This window comes from Aphelocoma coerulescens, chromosome 10, assembly GCF_041296385.1.
Source record: "Aphelocoma coerulescens isolate FSJ_1873_10779 chromosome 10, UR_Acoe_1.0, whole genome shotgun sequence".
NCBI classification, from domain to species: domain Eukaryota; kingdom Metazoa; phylum Chordata; class Aves; order Passeriformes; family Corvidae; genus Aphelocoma; species Aphelocoma coerulescens.
In genome coordinates, this window is record NC_091024.1 from 9,885,372 (window position 1) to 9,901,846 (window position 16,475).

Genomic DNA, 16,475 nt, shown 5'->3' on the forward strand with positions numbered 1-16,475 from the left:
TACTGTGTCCATCTTTTAACTACAGAGCTGTCCTCAGCCTGCAGAAAGCTTTCCAAAAAATGAGGGCCTAATTAATAATATCCAAGGGGAAAATCCCAAGTTTCACTGCTCAAAAGTCAAGTTTTCACAGTGCAGAAAGAATCCCTTAAAACCTAAATAGTTCAAGGGAGTTGTTTGATTTTTGCCATCTCTCACTTGCTTTCTGTCCACTGCAATGTACCGGTCAAGGCAAGGGGATTTATTTAATTGAGAAGCAGAAAGGGGAAGCTTTGCATTTTGAAGAAAGAAAGACCTTGTAAATAACAATAACATCCCGTGTGTTTTCTGACCCAAGAGTTATCCTGCAGATGAGCAGACTGAGTCCATGGACCAGCCCATCCAGCAATTGCTGGATACTTTCAGTTCCATCAGTCTTGAATGGACTGGTGAGAAGGGAAGCAGCTTTAAAACATGGGAATGCTGGCAAGAAACATGAAAATAAGTCTTTTAGGGCTTCAAGTCCTCAGCATGGACAGTCAGAAATGTGTCCAGAGGTTTCTTAATGCTCTTCCACCCAGGCAGTCTCCTACTCTGACACCGCATTTTGGAACTAGCCACTGACCTTTAAATTGGCAGGTAACTGCGCATTTGCTGAGCCAAGGCCTGAAATGAATTCTCTTTAAGCCGGTATCTCCATCCACCCTTCCTTCCCGCCCTCCCCCTTCTTCTCATTTTTATAATTAAACATCTGAAAGTACTGCTTGTTGGTTGGTATTTCCAGCTTCAGTCATTGCTGGCTCCAGCATAGGAAAAGTCCTTCTCTTTTGAATACATATCACTTGGATTCTTCTGTGTGAACTATTCTCTGTATTGCTTGGATATTTTTTAATGATATTTTTATTTGTATTTTCAATGGCTGTGAAAGAGCTCAATTGATACAACTTGTGAGAGTATGTTTTGCTACATAAACACAATTATTTTTGTTATATACACCCACCCTGTGCAAGAAATGACATTGTAGGCTCACAAAACTGTAATGCTTACCATATGCTGAACTAACTGGCTGTCTCAATGGATCAAACATAAATATTGATGCAACATGTGCCATTTTACAAATTAATCATGTACAGAGCAGGCTGGTTATGACAGATTCATCTACACTGCCAATTCCTTTTGTCCATAATATCCAATGTCTATTGATACCTCCAGGGATGGACCACATGAAACAGGAATGTACAGATGTGAGCAAGTGACATTCAGATCTGAGGGGAAGAGAATTCTTATTTCTTTGTTTTAAACACGGCTGCTCCTGTGGAGGATTGTGGGTGGCTGTCAGGGCTGGGTGAGGTGAGTCTGGGTCCCTAATCAAGTAGTTCATCTCTGAGTTACTCCTATTTCTGTTCCAGAACAGATTTTGTGTGATGGATTGGAGTCCATGTAGGAGTTAGCTCAGCAAATATCCTCCCATCATTTCCCAAGCCTTACGATTTGGTCTGAACCAGAGCAGCTCTGCTGGATCAGGAGTTAGACACCTACTATTGTAACTTAGCATTATCTCATCTGCATTAGATCTGCAACGTCACCTGCCCACTGACTTTGTGCTTAGATCCCTTGGCAGCTCATGGGGGTGTTAGACACAGTAATTCTTGACTTTTCACATATAGAGATTGAAGGTTACGTGTCAAACCTCTGTGTTCATGAGAGAACATACAAATTATACAAAGTTCTTTCTCATCATAGGAACTCCTTTACTTCTGTTCTATTATATGCTTTCCATGGAATAACATGGAAGAAAAATTGGGGAAACAGCATGGGTTTTTTTTTTCATACCCCTCTGCAAAGTACACCAAAAACTCGTAGAATATCAACAAAGAGTTGGTTTTTGTCACTATGCCTTACTCAACAAAATCTCTGATACTCTTTTTAGCCTCAGATGACATTGCTACAGATCCAGACACGGAAAAAAAAAAGGCAATTATAAAACAGGTTTCTGTAGTTCAGACAGTCCTCCTGGATTTTGTGCACATGCACTAAATAATTTATCAAAGTACAGTGCTAAGCCAAGTTGTTGTATGGAGACAAGCTACCCAGTCTGGAACATCTTGTACCACAGTTTGTAATGCAGAAATATGAATAATACATGGAAAATACTCAAGTGAGGAGACAAAGCCAGAACTGCAGGCATCAATCAAATGCAAAAAGTGGGTACTAAGTATGTAAAAAGCTGTTTGCCAGCAGCAGATCCAGTAAACAACTTCAATTTCTCCTCTGCCACCTGTGGCACTCTCCTAATACCCTGCCTGCCCAGTTTGCAGAAGCTTTTTTTGAAAATCTGTCCATTTTCCAATTTGTGCTCCCCTTTCACAGAGTGTGGCAATCACTTTCAGAAGGAAGTAGCTCTGTAACGTTTTTGTTGTGGTAGGACAACCCGATATGCGGCTTATTATCATTAAACATACTGTGGATTCACCAGCCAGCTGAAAGTAGGTGTGATATGACAAAACATTCATGAGAAAACTGCAGACAGAGCCAAAACATCTTCACCTCTTAAATTGTTAAATCACAGCAAAGGCTGCCCTTGATCTCTAGCCCAGTTCTGCTATACAGGAGGTCTCTCTTTTCACAGAGACCTTAAATTACATCCTGAAGCACAATCTGTAGTCCCCACTGGAAAGTTCTCATGCTGTCATGAGTCTCAGACTAATCCTCCTTTGAGAAAAGCCAGCACAAGGTCACGTACATCCTAACAGTCAGCTGAGCAGCTTGTCTTCTCCTCACCCCTCTGCTCTGTGACATCTGACACTTTTTTTAGCTCCACTTCTGCCAGCAGTTTTGAATTAACCTCAGCAGCACAGAGCAAAGCACTGTAATGGGTTAGAAAGTGCCCTGCTCTCACCAATGTTCTCTCATCAAACACACACCCCCCCAGGCTCGTGGAAGAACAAAACCCTCAGGGAATCCTCTCCCTGAAAGCCATTTGTCACTTGAAGATAAATAGGAGAAGATGAACCCACCGTGAGGTGCAGGTTGCAGTGCCCCACCCCATCTCCCCCATGGCTGCAGTGTCCATGACGGGAAGCAAACTGCTGCAAAGCCTAAACGAGGACTCACCCTCCTCCTCAAACACATCAGGCTGCTCTTGTTCTCCAGCCTGCTACAGATTTTCTGTCCCTGAAAAATCTCTGGAGAAAATAAATTCTCCTTGCTGGAAAATCAAGAACATTTTGAGAAGAAAAGATCATAGACACACACGCACTTTGAACAGGGGATCCAGTTTGCTCAGAGGATGGTAAGAAATGGTGCATTTGAAATGTTCAGCCTCAAAAACAACTCCAATAAACAAGGACAAAATTGAATTAAGACCTTATGATTCATCACATAAACAAGGAGTAAGGCTAGAAAAAGTCTAGGGGGTTCAGGAACCCCTATGCTAAATTTAGGGCTGACTTTGCTCTCTGGTGCTTCTATGCATGATCAAAGTAATAACCAAGTTTACTCACTCCAGCTGCCTTCAGGTGTAAGGGATAAATACAGGGATGCTGCTGCTTTTGATGATTTTGTTTCAGGGATAGCAATGCTGACACCAAAGGCTTCATTGACACCTTTTAGATTGGAGTTCAGCTTTAAAGTGAAACTGTACTAACTTCACAAAATACAGCTGAAGGAAAACTCTCCTCCCTTAGTGCCCAAATGTAGCTGGGGCATTTTGAGGCTTCAAAGAACTGTTCCTGCTTTCCTTCTCAAAACCCTCCTCTCCTTGCAACAGTTTTTCTCTGCCATGTTCATCTACAATCATTCATCATCCAAGAATGATTCATGAGCTGTATTTAGGAGCCTCTAATGAAGGGAAAAGATCTATTACATTTCCTGGGCTAGATGCTCACAGGCAATGGTTACTGCTAATTTGTCTGTTGCACTGACAATGTGTCATTCCTGCCTTTGAGAGCCTCTAACTAGAAGGATTACATAAGAAAATAAATAACAGTAATACCACCCCCTGATTTCAGCACTTATTCTCTGCTCCAGGCCCCCTGCAATGCTTATTGCCAGGCTTTGTCTACGCTGGGTAAAGAAACAAGGAGAGGAGTAATTAAATGAATATGGCAATTAAATTGGTTTAATAGGCAGCTAGTTAGACAAGTATCTGTGGCAAATGGGGTACACAGGCACATATGGCAATTCTCAGCACTGCACTGCATATAAGGCAGAGGAGTATTATAAATGAGTTCACAGGGCTTTCAAATCTGCTCGGCTTGAACGGATCATTTTGCATTTTTTCTCAGCCAGATGCAAATGGACTGAATGTTCTGCAGCTGTCATCACCTCTCTGCACAGTTAAAGGCAGTTGCCCCTGACTCAGAGTGCAATTTGCATGATGTACCTCCAGTGCTCTGTGCTCATAAAGGAACTCATTCGGAGGGAGCTGGCTACTGATCCTCCCTGGATGAAAAAAATGTGCATTGCCATGATGTCTGATTTACCATTTGTGGCTGATCTGAAAGTTTGGGGCAGTAAAACTGGCCAGCCCAGAGTAATGGTCAATGGCACACAGCTGGAGGTGCACAGCTGGCCTGTCTATAAAAGGTTATTAATGGGGTTTTTTTAGCTTTTTTTAGATACAGTCGAAAACAGGGAAAAATTAAGCAACTTGGGATGCACCATGAACGTGGCTCTATGCAAAGCACTTTGTATTATAAAGAATCAAACTTGTACTGGCTCCCCAGATTCTTGCTATTTGTATTCTTCATTGGAATAAATTAGAAAGCCTGAATTAAAAATGTCTCTTCAGCATCATCTATCAAGAAACCGTGAGAAGTGTCTCCTGCAGCAGTGCAAAATTCAGTCCAAAGATTTTTTTTGCTCTTCTCTTTGCATTGTTATTAGTAAAGCTGCTTTATGCCCCCAAAGCCTCTCTCACAGCCAGGTGAGTATTGTGTTCATTTATCTCCCTGCCTTGGAAAGCTCAAAGAAATAAAAATTTGCAGCTCTTAACCACTCACAGAAATCAGAAATAAGGCCAAATTTGGTGCGCCCTGTGCCCCCAGGGCAAACCAGTGAAGTTAGTGGAAATAAAGGGTGATGTTAAAAAGCTGTTCTGGTGGGTACAACGGGCTGGTTAACACCAGGAAGGGCAACTCCTAGCCCAGGATACAAATCTAGATGAAGAGAAGCTTAGGGGAAGAACTGCCAGGAAGAATTCAACACTGGCAAGGCTGCTGTAGCCAAGTGAAGAGCTTTTCCCATAACTCTGGTGTGCACAGCACACTCTGAACACATGCTACATGATCAGGAGAGAGGAAACCCATGAAGGGTCTGCCCTGTCAAAGTGTCTGTGACAAATGACCTGAATCCATCACCAGAAGCACCCACTCCAAACAACTTCCTGTCTTTTATGATCTTTAAACACACATTTTCTCATCTCCCTTCCCTTGTCCAAACCTTAAATCTCCAGTTCATATGGGTCTACACAACTCCATTAAATTTTCAAGGAACCTGAAGCACCAGCTCTAAGAGCTGCCCTCCCCAAGCATTCACTGTATTACAAACTGTCTCACTATCCAGAAAACCAGGAAGAGTTTTATCACAAAGATCTCCCACACCTCATTTTGGGTCTCTGTGTAATTTGGATAGAGAGAAATAATCATTGCAATGGTTATAGGCCATCACTCTAAGGAAAAGGGAATCAAATCTGAGGACTCTGGCTCATGCAGCTGCAGGAGCCAAGGAGAAACTGGTACGGAAAAGTTTCCTCCATGTTCCTAGGAAGGAACCAGGTGGATCTGAAAAGCATAATGATTCTGGCAAGATAATGCTTGTAACAGGCTAGTGACAATGTGTAAGCTGGTTTGCAGCTTCAGTGCTTTTATCCGTGATTCCTCTAACAGCCAAAAAGGAGCAGTTAAGCAGGCCAGACTTCCCCTCCAATCTGCTCCCCTCACAGAAGTCCCTTCCCACCCAAGCCATGCACACAAGCAAATGTGATTATTGATCATTCTCAGCTGCTCAGGAATAATATCATACCTCAGGCATTCAGCACAATTCTCAGATCAAGGCACAGTGCCATGGAGTGCTTGTAGTGGGCCTTATAAAACAGGGCTGTCCCCTCCCCTCAGGGACAGCCTCCCAGCCACCCACACGGTGCTGCTCCTGACTGAACCTTACACTAGAAATAGAACAAGAGAGAGTTACTCCACCTGGCACTTGCCATGTACACAGAGGTCTGTCTCATAAGGCCCACAGGGAGTTCCATCCAGGACTCTGTCTGTCACCAGCACGGGAGAATCCTTGCCCAGTGGAGAGCAGAAGAGCTCACATGGCTTATCTGGAAAAAGAAATACAACAACTGCTCTTGGGAACAGCACAAACAAGTGTTTGAGGCAGTGGTGATGCATTCTATACATGAATGGATTTGGATATCTCATCTTTGAAGGAGCATGAGGCTTTCAGTTTAGGCCTGTCATTGTCCCACTTTAAAATATCAATATTTAAAGGGTTATATTGATGAGATTGGGTTTTAACAGCACAGAAAACCAATCAGTCAATACATTTTTGTGTGTCTGTTTGTAAAGAGAAGATGTTTGTTACAGGGAACATCCATCAGTCTGGTAGGAATGATCAAGTCATTGTGTCTCACAAAATTCAGGCTACAGCCACTAATTTTAGAAGAACAAGTTCTCCAGACCATTTCATATCCCACCAATATCTGGTTGAATAGCAGATAAACAGCAAGATCCAGCAAAGGAAGTATTAAAGGAATGTAGGTGAGATAGGCAATCATGCTGAGGTGCTCCAAAGTGACATAAATTAAAAAATGTCACAGGCAAGCCACCTTGTTTTTTCAGTTCCAAACTAACTGGGACTTTTTAACGTTTAAATTCCCAACTCTCTGATTCCCAGTCTGAAATTCCCAGTTTCAGACTGGGAATCAAGTTAAGGCACTTCTCTCCCAGTATTTCAAAAAGATGAGTAAAGCATTGACAACTCTGTATGTTCTATTAAGAAGGCTAAAAGAACAGCAGGACAGCACCAAGAACAATTAACTGCAATTAGTCTTTCAGCTGTAGCTAAGGGGACCTGTTGCAGCCTTCTCACCAACAATGGGAACCCTGCAGATAAGAAACTGCAGTGAAAGAACAGCAAGGAATTACAGAGCGAGATGAAAAAAACTCACCATCCATGATGACAGCTGTCAGGAGGCTTTTCTTCTTGTTGGTGTACCTGTCATGGGCCTGGCACTGCTGGTCCCTGAAGCTGGGCACCCCTTTGGGGCAGGGCAGGTTCTCACACACCGTGTGCTCCACGCTGGCCCCCCGGCAATTCTTCCCGCCCGGCCCGGGGCTGAAGTGGGAAACAAAACCACCGTCAGCATCAAACACCCAGAATGTTCCACCTTCCCCTCCCACACTTGCTTTGCTCCCTGCCTCAAGCACTCCTGAGGATGGAGACACAGCAAACATCTCTTCAGCACATGTCCTCCTTGCAATTAAAATACCACAGAAGCAGCTATAACCTGCACTATAGGGAGGGTATCCAGAAACAAACCTCTACTGCAGATAACCTCCATCCATGAAATCCATGCCATTCCACATATTTGTTTTTTAAACATGCAGAAAAGGCTGCTAATGCAACATCAGGATTAAGCACCTGCAAACCCTATCTGTTTTTATTTATGAATCCCCAGAGAAGAAGGAAAACTCAAATTCTCAGCAACAGCCTGTATTTTCTTTGCAAAATAAAACAAAATACAAACAAAAAACCACAAGTAAGCTGGAATCTGGAATCCCAGGTCTCAAGCCTTGTACACTATGAGCTCAAGCACTGCTTGGGATTTCCAATAAACCGTACAATCCAAGCCCACCCTGGCCCATGCCTGAAACAGTGACTGCGTGAGATCTCCTGGTAGGCAACTCCACAGCCCCCTTTCACTGTATTTATGCCAAGAGAATCCACCCAATAAAGAACTGAGGGAATCAAAGCCCATTTATGCTGCTGTGACCCTTTTACATGACAAGAAGGGACCAGAGAGGGGATGCTCCGTTTAAGCCAGTGGTTTTCTCCTCAGTTCAACTGTACAACAACAGCCCAAAGCCTAGGCAAGAACACAAGGCAGTACAACTCAGAAGTCTGCACGTGCAGACTGGCTCAGGACACACTCCTTACAACCATGTGGAGGCAATGCATGTAAATGCTCAAAGAAATTACAGAGAGGAAAAACCAAATCAAACAGTGAAGCAACTGATTTAAAAATACTGATAGTCCCACAGGCTCAGGAGTCAGTTGGCAGGAGCAGAGATTCCTGTAAAAAAAAAATCCCAAGACCAAATATATATAAAATAAAAGATAAATCCCTTAGCCAATATTTTTGGACAGTGAATAAACCAGCTGCAGAAGTGGGCTGAGGCCAAGAATTTGAAGCAAAAGAAGATCACGTGTGTATCCCCAGCCAAGAATGTATATGAGCAAGAGAATTTTAAAATCAGTGTGCAGTGTTGGAAGGAGCATTTCCTGTAATTTAAGGAACAATGATAAATGTATTTAGGTTTGGTCAGCACTGGAGCTGACAGTAAAGAAACCAGCTCAGTCCCCTTTTCAGGAAAATGAGCTGGTAAAAATGAAACCTGGATATTACAGACATGCAACTGCAGCTCAGATAAGGAGAAAAATAAACAAAAATATCCTTTTCACATGATTACAGGTCAGCAGCAGCAATTGTGAGCCTATCCATCATCTAGGCATGTCTTCAAAGTGACTGTGCTGTTATCCAGAATTTCAACCCCAATTTGAAAAGGAAAGTTTTGGGTACTTTGTGTGTAGAAGAAAACATAAAATCTGAATAAAGTCAGAGACATCCCACTTGGAGGGCTGCTCCCAAGGCTGTGAAGTTATAATAAACACAGTTGGGGTGGTCAGTTAAATGGCACCATTGTAACCTGTTCAGGACTCCAAGACAATAAAGAGACTTCTAGATGGGCCTAAACTGACCTGAGAGATGAAGGACAACACGTACATTTCATCCGGAATCAGAAAAACTTCCAAGCCCAAGCAGAGAACATTGGCTTGTTTGTAGTCACTGTGCAGGAGCTAAACAGCACCCAGGGCTCTCTGTGTGCATGAAAACTTTCCTGTTCTTAGGCAGCACATCCTGACTTACAGAACATCTCAAGGGGCTTTGCCAACACAGCTCCGGGGCACTCTGACCAATGTCAGCCACTGCACTGCTCCCCAAGCCCAAAGCCAGCACTCCCCACAAACTGATCTCTAAGGCACATTGGCTCAATCTGGTCTGTAGATCCAGATCAGCCCCTCCTCATTCACTGCAGTGCTCGAGGGGAAACACAGCATCAGCTTTTCTGCCAAACTACATGTTTCTAATTCAACTGTATCTACCTTAGAATCACTGCAATGGGAAACTTCCAAAGGTGACTTTTCAAGCCACCTCCACAGAACCTATTCAAGTCACTCCAGGATTCTGACCTGGTCATCACTGCTTGTGAATGAGAAATTCCTCAGGGCTTCTGCACAGCTCTGCTGCCCATTTCTCCCCTGTACTCTTACAGCATGAGTTGCCCAAGTGAGAAAAGGCTGCCTGTGTGGGAAAAGGAGCCAGGATGGTGTGAGGACTTACGGCGGGTTGTCACATTTCCGCTGCCTGAAGCGCACCCCGGTGCCGCAGGTCCGGCTGCACATGCTCCACTGGCTCCACGCGCTCCAGTCCCCATCCACGTGCTCAGGGATGGGGGTTTTACTGACACACTCCCCAGCTCGACACCACTGCAAGGCAATCACGTTAGCACAGCCTGGGAAGAAGCCCTGACCTTGCACAGGTGGACTTTAAAGGATGTCTGAGGGATTGCAGCAAGTCCACTTTTAAGTTTCTAGGGATTTGAGGTTTTGGTGAGATGGAGGTGGGAGAAGGAAGGGAGGAGGTGAAACAAACTAAATGCTCTGCACACTTTCTACCTCAAATACAACCCAGAACATGACGAGCTATGGGTTTATGCTAAATACTGAACATCTTGGAAACATTATTCCCAATGCTGGTAAACAAAAAGTGATGCTGCTGAGCATTCTGATTACCTTGTCTGCGCCACATTCGGTGCCATCCAGAGGGGGGTCCAACTTTGTTTTACAGGATGTGTCTCCTTCCACCAAGCACCAGAGCCCAGCACACATCAAATGCTGTAATCACAAAGCAAGGAGATGCAGTTACTACTTTTGGAGATGCCAGCCATCATTATGGGATACACTTCAAAGCTCAGGCAGTCTTTCTCAAGTGAATCCAGAGGCATCCAGTTGGTTTGGGAGCAATTATTTTTTAAGGGTTGATTGGCATTAAGTAGTGAGGCTGGAAACATGAAAGAGATTGATGGATGCCACTGACAGAAACAAAACCTACCCCAAACAAAAAGTGTGCTATTCAAACAGATTTCTTTTCACAAGAATAAATCTGGTCCATTAAAAAGGAATCCTATATGGGAGGCCATGTCGGGTGCTTTGGAACCATGCCACAGGCTTAGATGTCCAAGATGCTTAATTACTCCTATTTTTAAAAAAAGATACGTAACTGCAGCTGGTGGTAGCAATAACCAGCCAGAAATGCCCCTGGGGAGAAGGTGGAATGAGAAAGAGGAAAGGATGTCATGGTGCGCTGTGCAGCAAAGGAGCTTGGTGGCAGGCAGGGTCCCCAATGCTGTTGCTCTGCTCAGCCAGTGTGTGCTGCAGGGATCTCAGTGCTGACCACAACTGTGTGATCTGCCAGATCAATATGTTTTCAGAATTTAAGAAAAAGCACCAGGGAAAGGGGCCTTTGCATTGATAACATTTTCCACAGCACCCACCATGCTTCGCATTCCATGGAAGTAGATGATTTCAATACAGTGCTACACAGCTGAATACCAAAAGAAAGAAAAAGAAGAGTTACATTTCTTTCCACTATTGTTCACAGTTCAATGTAATGGTAAAAAGATGAGAAACCTGACTCTAGTGCCAGCTGGTCTTGTCAAGATTTATTGCACCTCATTAAATAGTTGACTCAACACGCTTCAGCCTCATGGTTCTTTCCCAATGTAATGTAAGAGACTGGGTGCATGTGTGTTTTGTGTACAGGCATGTTGGTATGTCTCTATAAAATAGATCATGTCTCTATAAAAAAGATCTGTACAAGAGAGGGTGCAGATGAGATTAATCCCAGTCCCAGAGATGATGTAGAACATACCAAAACAAAATAGTTATCGCAGCAGTATCTGCATCCTGCTCCATTTCCACATTTCTTTCTGGAAGGAGGATTTTGCACTATTTAAACCCAAAGAATATTCACAAAAACTGGAAGCAGACAGCACAATTTAACATCTGTATTAACCACAGTGCAGAAAGTCATTGTCAAACAAACAACAGCAAATACTCCGGGGAAACCTAAATCAATGAATTTTCAAGACATATTCTCTGAACAAATAAAGCATATGGGAAAATATCAGTCTTAAGTAATTTTGACTAAATGACTGACTAATTAGTGGTTTACCCACAGCTCTGAAAGCACTTAAGCACCAATTAGCCATAAGGGCATCACACACTGTTTTATTGATAGGTATTGTGAGGCAGAATCATTGACAAGGCAGAGATTTCAGAGCTTACTGAGAAATTCATTGTTCCACCCCGTAACTCCCAGATTCTTAACCCCCTGCCTTCTGGAGAGGACAAAAAACAAAAAGTACATCTATTAACCATCCATAAGTGTTACAGGAAGAACACAAATCTAGGCAATAAACCACAGTGTGAAAGCACTACCAGCAAAATCTCCTTCCGAACTGTGACTGGGGACAATATTGATACATAAAATGAAGGGAAGCTTTGGAAATTAAAGATGTAGACAGCAAGTATTTCCACTTTTCTAGTCTTCAGCCCCGCTCTTGTAACCACAAAGCTTCAGAGCAGAATGTGAGGAGAAACACTCCAGCCAGATCTCTTGAATGACCCAGACAGAAATTTTGCCCCAGAAGGAAACCCTCTGCTTCTGCTTTCTGTCAGGAAGACATCCTGGCTGAAGATGCAATGGAAGTAACTACATCCCTAAAAAAGTTGTTCTAGACACATATGAGCACCATTGCTAAATATCTGTGCATTACACAAGGACTGTATTTGTTCAGCTTCAGTTTCAGGTCCCTGGATCATAAACTGCACCTAAATTAGGGTTAATTTCTGCTCCTTGATGTAAAACTGGGAGGACAGAGGGGGTGGTGGTAGAAACAAAGTCATAAAAATGCAACAGCTTTTCGTACAATTTTTGCTGGCAACCAGAATCCCTCCATAGCCCACAAGAACGTGGAAGGTGATAAAGCCAGGTCACATGCCCAGGTATGAGCCATGGCATGGGGAAGAAATGGGCAGAGATCACCTCAAGTATGTGTTTGCACCTGCAAAACTGGGCCCAGCCTAGGGATACAGAGGGTGCAAATACATACATGTGGGTGTGGTGTGTAGATATATGTGTGCATTTATGCCTATATATACATATATACATACACACACATAATTTTAGGGAGATAAATAAAGGAAATATGTCTCTCAGAAACACCAACCTTTCTATAATCTCCCATCTTTGAGGTATGGAAAACATTGGATTTTTATAGCATCCCTGTGTTTGATTCAGAATCCTAAATGCAAAGCATATTTCAGGAAACAGTTACAGAAAAATTTGGTAACAGCGCTGAGCTCTGTGTTCTGGTGCCACACCACTACAAAGCCCAGGCCCTCGTTAGCCCAGTCCCCTGCATTTAATAGTGTTCAGATACCCCAGCAAAGATGAAACCATCAGCTTTGGGATTGTATGTTCCCAAGATGTTTTATCATGTTAATAGCTCTTTTCAAAAGAGATCATGTATCCTCCTCAGCTACAATAGGAACCCAAACAAAACTTCCCATTAAACAGTAAAGCGGTTGAAGTGACTGACTTTTTAATGGTTAAACAGCCAGCTTTGTGGTGAAATATCCAAGTGAGAAATGGCAGGACTTGAAAGGAAGTTGTTGTGAGTGGCAGCCCAGAGCTTATACTGATACAGAAGAAGCCATCAAAAGAACTATATTAGTGTTAATTCTGCATTCAGCAACCAGCTTTCAGAAGGCAGGTCCCTGCCTGCAAAGCATTCCCTACAGCGTTCAGGAAGTGCCAGTGAGGATTTTCCAATGATAGATATTTCGCACTGGAAAAATATTGATTTGTTGAAACTGTCTGTGAGGAAAGGTCATCTTTGGATCAGCTCCCAGTTTGAAATACTTCCAAGAGCAAAATAAAATTTTAAAAAGGGATATGGCTGTTGAAAAGTAGCGTTTCAATAAAAATTTAAAATTACTTGTTTAAAAAAAAAAAAAAAGCTTTTTCTGAAACGGAACCCTTAAGGAGTTTATACAGAAAGAAAATAAAATTTAGAAACTGAAATAAAATGAAATTTTTACAAAGGTGCAAATTTTAGACTCTCAAAAACTCCTAGGAGATAGGAAAGCTTGTGTGCACAGCTGTTAGGAACCAGTCCTGGGAGAGGTTACAATGTGGAAACTCCCAAGCTGGGAGAGATGTGCTCGGCAGGTGAACGGCGCTTCCGATTACAGGGATTACAATGGCATCTATTTGACCAAGGGGCCTCACTGTGCCAGGTGTTTTCTCTCCCTCAGAGATCTCACCATCTAAACAGACTTCTGGGAGCTTGGGGATAAAAGAAGTTTTATCACCCCGTTTTAGGTGGAAAGATGAGGAACAGAAAGGGATTAAATGTCTTGCTGAAAGTCTGCTGGGAGACAAGCTGAACCAGAGCTGCTCGAAGCTCTCTGCTCAGTGTCACTGCCACAGGCTCCTGTGTCACTGCCTGCTCCAGCTAAAGCCAGGGTCTGGCTCTGGGCCCTCCCATCTTTCCCAGCTTTTCACACTTTTCCAGGACAGTGTTTCCCTTCCCTGGAACTCCATCCCTGCATGCCCACATGGACTCGCAGCGTGCGGAGCTCACGCACAGCTCAGCAAAGGCATCTATTTTAGGTTCCTTAGCTCAGTGCTGCAGCTGGAAAGGAGGAGAAGCCAGAGTTAATCCAGCCAGCTCCTTGCCCACAGGCAGCAAGTCTGGAGCCTGCTCCTTCTGGGGGTAGGTGCTGCATCACCACTGCTGCTAAAATCTGCATGACCCTACCCCATGACCTCACATGGGCCCACAAGAAGGGGCTCACAACACTTTCTCCACCTCAAATCCTCAGATTGTTACCTACAAGGGGAGCTTCCAAATCTCCAAAGCATAAAGAGAATCGAATAAAGATGTCCTTCCCACCATGGAATAACTCTACAGAAGCTTGTTAATTCCTTACACATTCACTCCCTCACCTTGGCTGCACTTCTCCTGAGGATGAATTTGTTTCTGCTGCCTACTGGGAAGTGGAACCTCTTCTTTCTAGCAGCAGAATTAAACCACCACGAAACCAATTTTTCTGTCAAAATGAGGGGACTATGAATAAGAACGTAGGAAGAGTAAATATCCTTAAGGAAGAGGAGTGAGAGACCTCATAACACATAGGCTTCCTTATAAACCGGTTGACTTTCAATGAAGTATCAGAACTCTTTTATTTTGCCAAGGTTTTGGCTCAGCATATTGGTAACCAGGATCCTAATTAACACCTAATTAACACAATTTACTCTCGTTTCCCTGTTCAAAGCCCAATGCAAATGTTCTCAAAGCCTCACGGGATTCTTCTGAGCAGCAATTCTTTACACAACAAGGTGATAAAAACAATGCCCCCAGTTTCTATACCATCATTGTCTTTAATTATGGGTGCATAAATGACCCACAGCAATCACAAGGGAGGTGAGCAGCATTGTTTGATGGAGCTTCTTGGTGCTGAAAATGAGATGTGTTTCAAACTCGAATCCTGTAAAACTGGAAGGCACTTTAGGAAAGGAGCCACATGTCCCAGACAAGGTAACTGTGAAACTCGGATCCATGTCTCAGTGGCCAAGCTGCTGACATGTGTCTAGAGCTGATATTCCAAAGTAGTGCCAGACAAACAGTGGAAGATTCTCAGACTGCAGGGAAGGCAGAAAGGAATAGAAATACTTTCTGGTTTTTTAAACTGTACATTGGGAAGCAAACAATGAAACAGGAAAACACTGTTTCTAGTTTCAGCAATATCTGGTGCTCTCAAGGAAAACTAAAAACCTTCAATTTCTGACATACTTCTTTGCAAAGCACCAGATTTATTTAATTTTTTCATATACCTGGAATTAAATTAATAGTCAAAAGAAAGAGATTGGAAAGACAGCAGTCATAAAACCACAGACTAATTTTATGGCAAAACATTATGCTGAATACAAATCTTTCCAGTGCCTCTAGGGCACTCATGTCACCAGCTCCAGGGATCCACAGACATGGAAAAATCCAAGGAGAAAAAGACAAGTTTTATGCACTTTCCTACCAACGCACAGCTTTCACTGTGTGAACTCTTGAGCTTTGCTGAGCCCAGATTTCAACATCTTAAATGAGACAACTCAACATGTACATCAGCTGAAAAAATCATGGAAGTGTCTTTATATGGCCAGACCCAGAAGTAGAGATACATGGAACAAGGCACTAGAACAGTCTTTGAACTAAATTATCGGCATTTTGTACTGTGACTTATAACCAATGCTTAAAAGAGCTGTTCTTAAGAGTAATGCTCATTCAACAGCTCCCAGAGAGCTCCTCAGGCTTAACACCTGATTGTAGAATATGAAAAATATTGATTTTTTTTTTGAACAAGAGGCAGAGTTGTCTATTAAAAAAAAAAAAAAAAGGAAAATTAAAAGAATGAAATCATGGATTGTGTTTCTTGGCCATGGAAAAAGAGAAGCAAGGGACAGCAAAATAAATATAGATATGTACACACTGTTCAGATGTGGTTGTGAAAATTATGGGGTTCTCTTGAAGTGTTTTGCAGATGGGAAGTTCCCAGAAGGCCAGTGGAGAAGTCTGAATGCCCTTCAAGCTTGTTATACACTATTTTCAGGCTGATACTCAATCGTATTCTGGCTAATTTTGTGAAGTTCAAACTTTAGCTGTAGATGCCACATCACAAGGCTACACTAATTCTTTCTCCCTCCCCTTGTCTTAACAAGAAATGTAGGATTGCCAAGCTCAAGTGCTTAATTTTTAATAGGCTCTCTCTTCTATTGTTAAGAGTTTATTATGTTTATATTCCTAAATTTCCACATTGTATTTTTATAATTTTATTTTGGTTCCCCTCTTTTTATTTTTCTTTAAACCACTGCACCAGAATGTGTTTTGACCATCTTCCAAACTGAAACACGTACAAAAATTTCTGAAGCATTCCAATAATTGTAAACTGGGCTGTGCTGCCCAGGCAGGAACTCTGCTTCTCTCTCGTTCTTCCTCTCTCTTAAACAAAAAGTATTTCCACTGAAAATAAAGAGAAAAAGGTATTTTTGCAACATACAGAAGCAGTGAAATAGGACACTTTGGCTTCATAGA

At 42.7% G+C, this 16,475-nt stretch overlaps 1 protein-coding gene across 2 annotated transcripts in view; it reads right to left on the reverse strand.

Moving 5' to 3' along the window:
* ADAMTS17 (ADAM metallopeptidase with thrombospondin type 1 motif 17) overlaps positions 1 to 16,475 on the reverse strand; it is a 157,317-nt gene that overhangs the window by 56,344 nt on the left and 84,498 nt on the right. For both annotated transcript variants that reach the window (XM_069025817.1, XM_069025816.1), the window contains exons 11-14: positions 10,057 to 10,158; positions 9,605 to 9,750; positions 7,151 to 7,317; positions 6,174 to 6,301 (exon numbers count right to left, since the gene is read on the reverse strand). In XM_069025817.1, the coding sequence (XP_068881918.1) occupies positions 6,174 to 6,301; positions 7,151 to 7,317; positions 9,605 to 9,750; positions 10,057 to 10,158 (543 nt within the window). The remainder of the gene's footprint in view (positions 1 to 6,173; positions 6,302 to 7,150; positions 7,318 to 9,604; positions 9,751 to 10,056; positions 10,159 to 16,475) is intronic.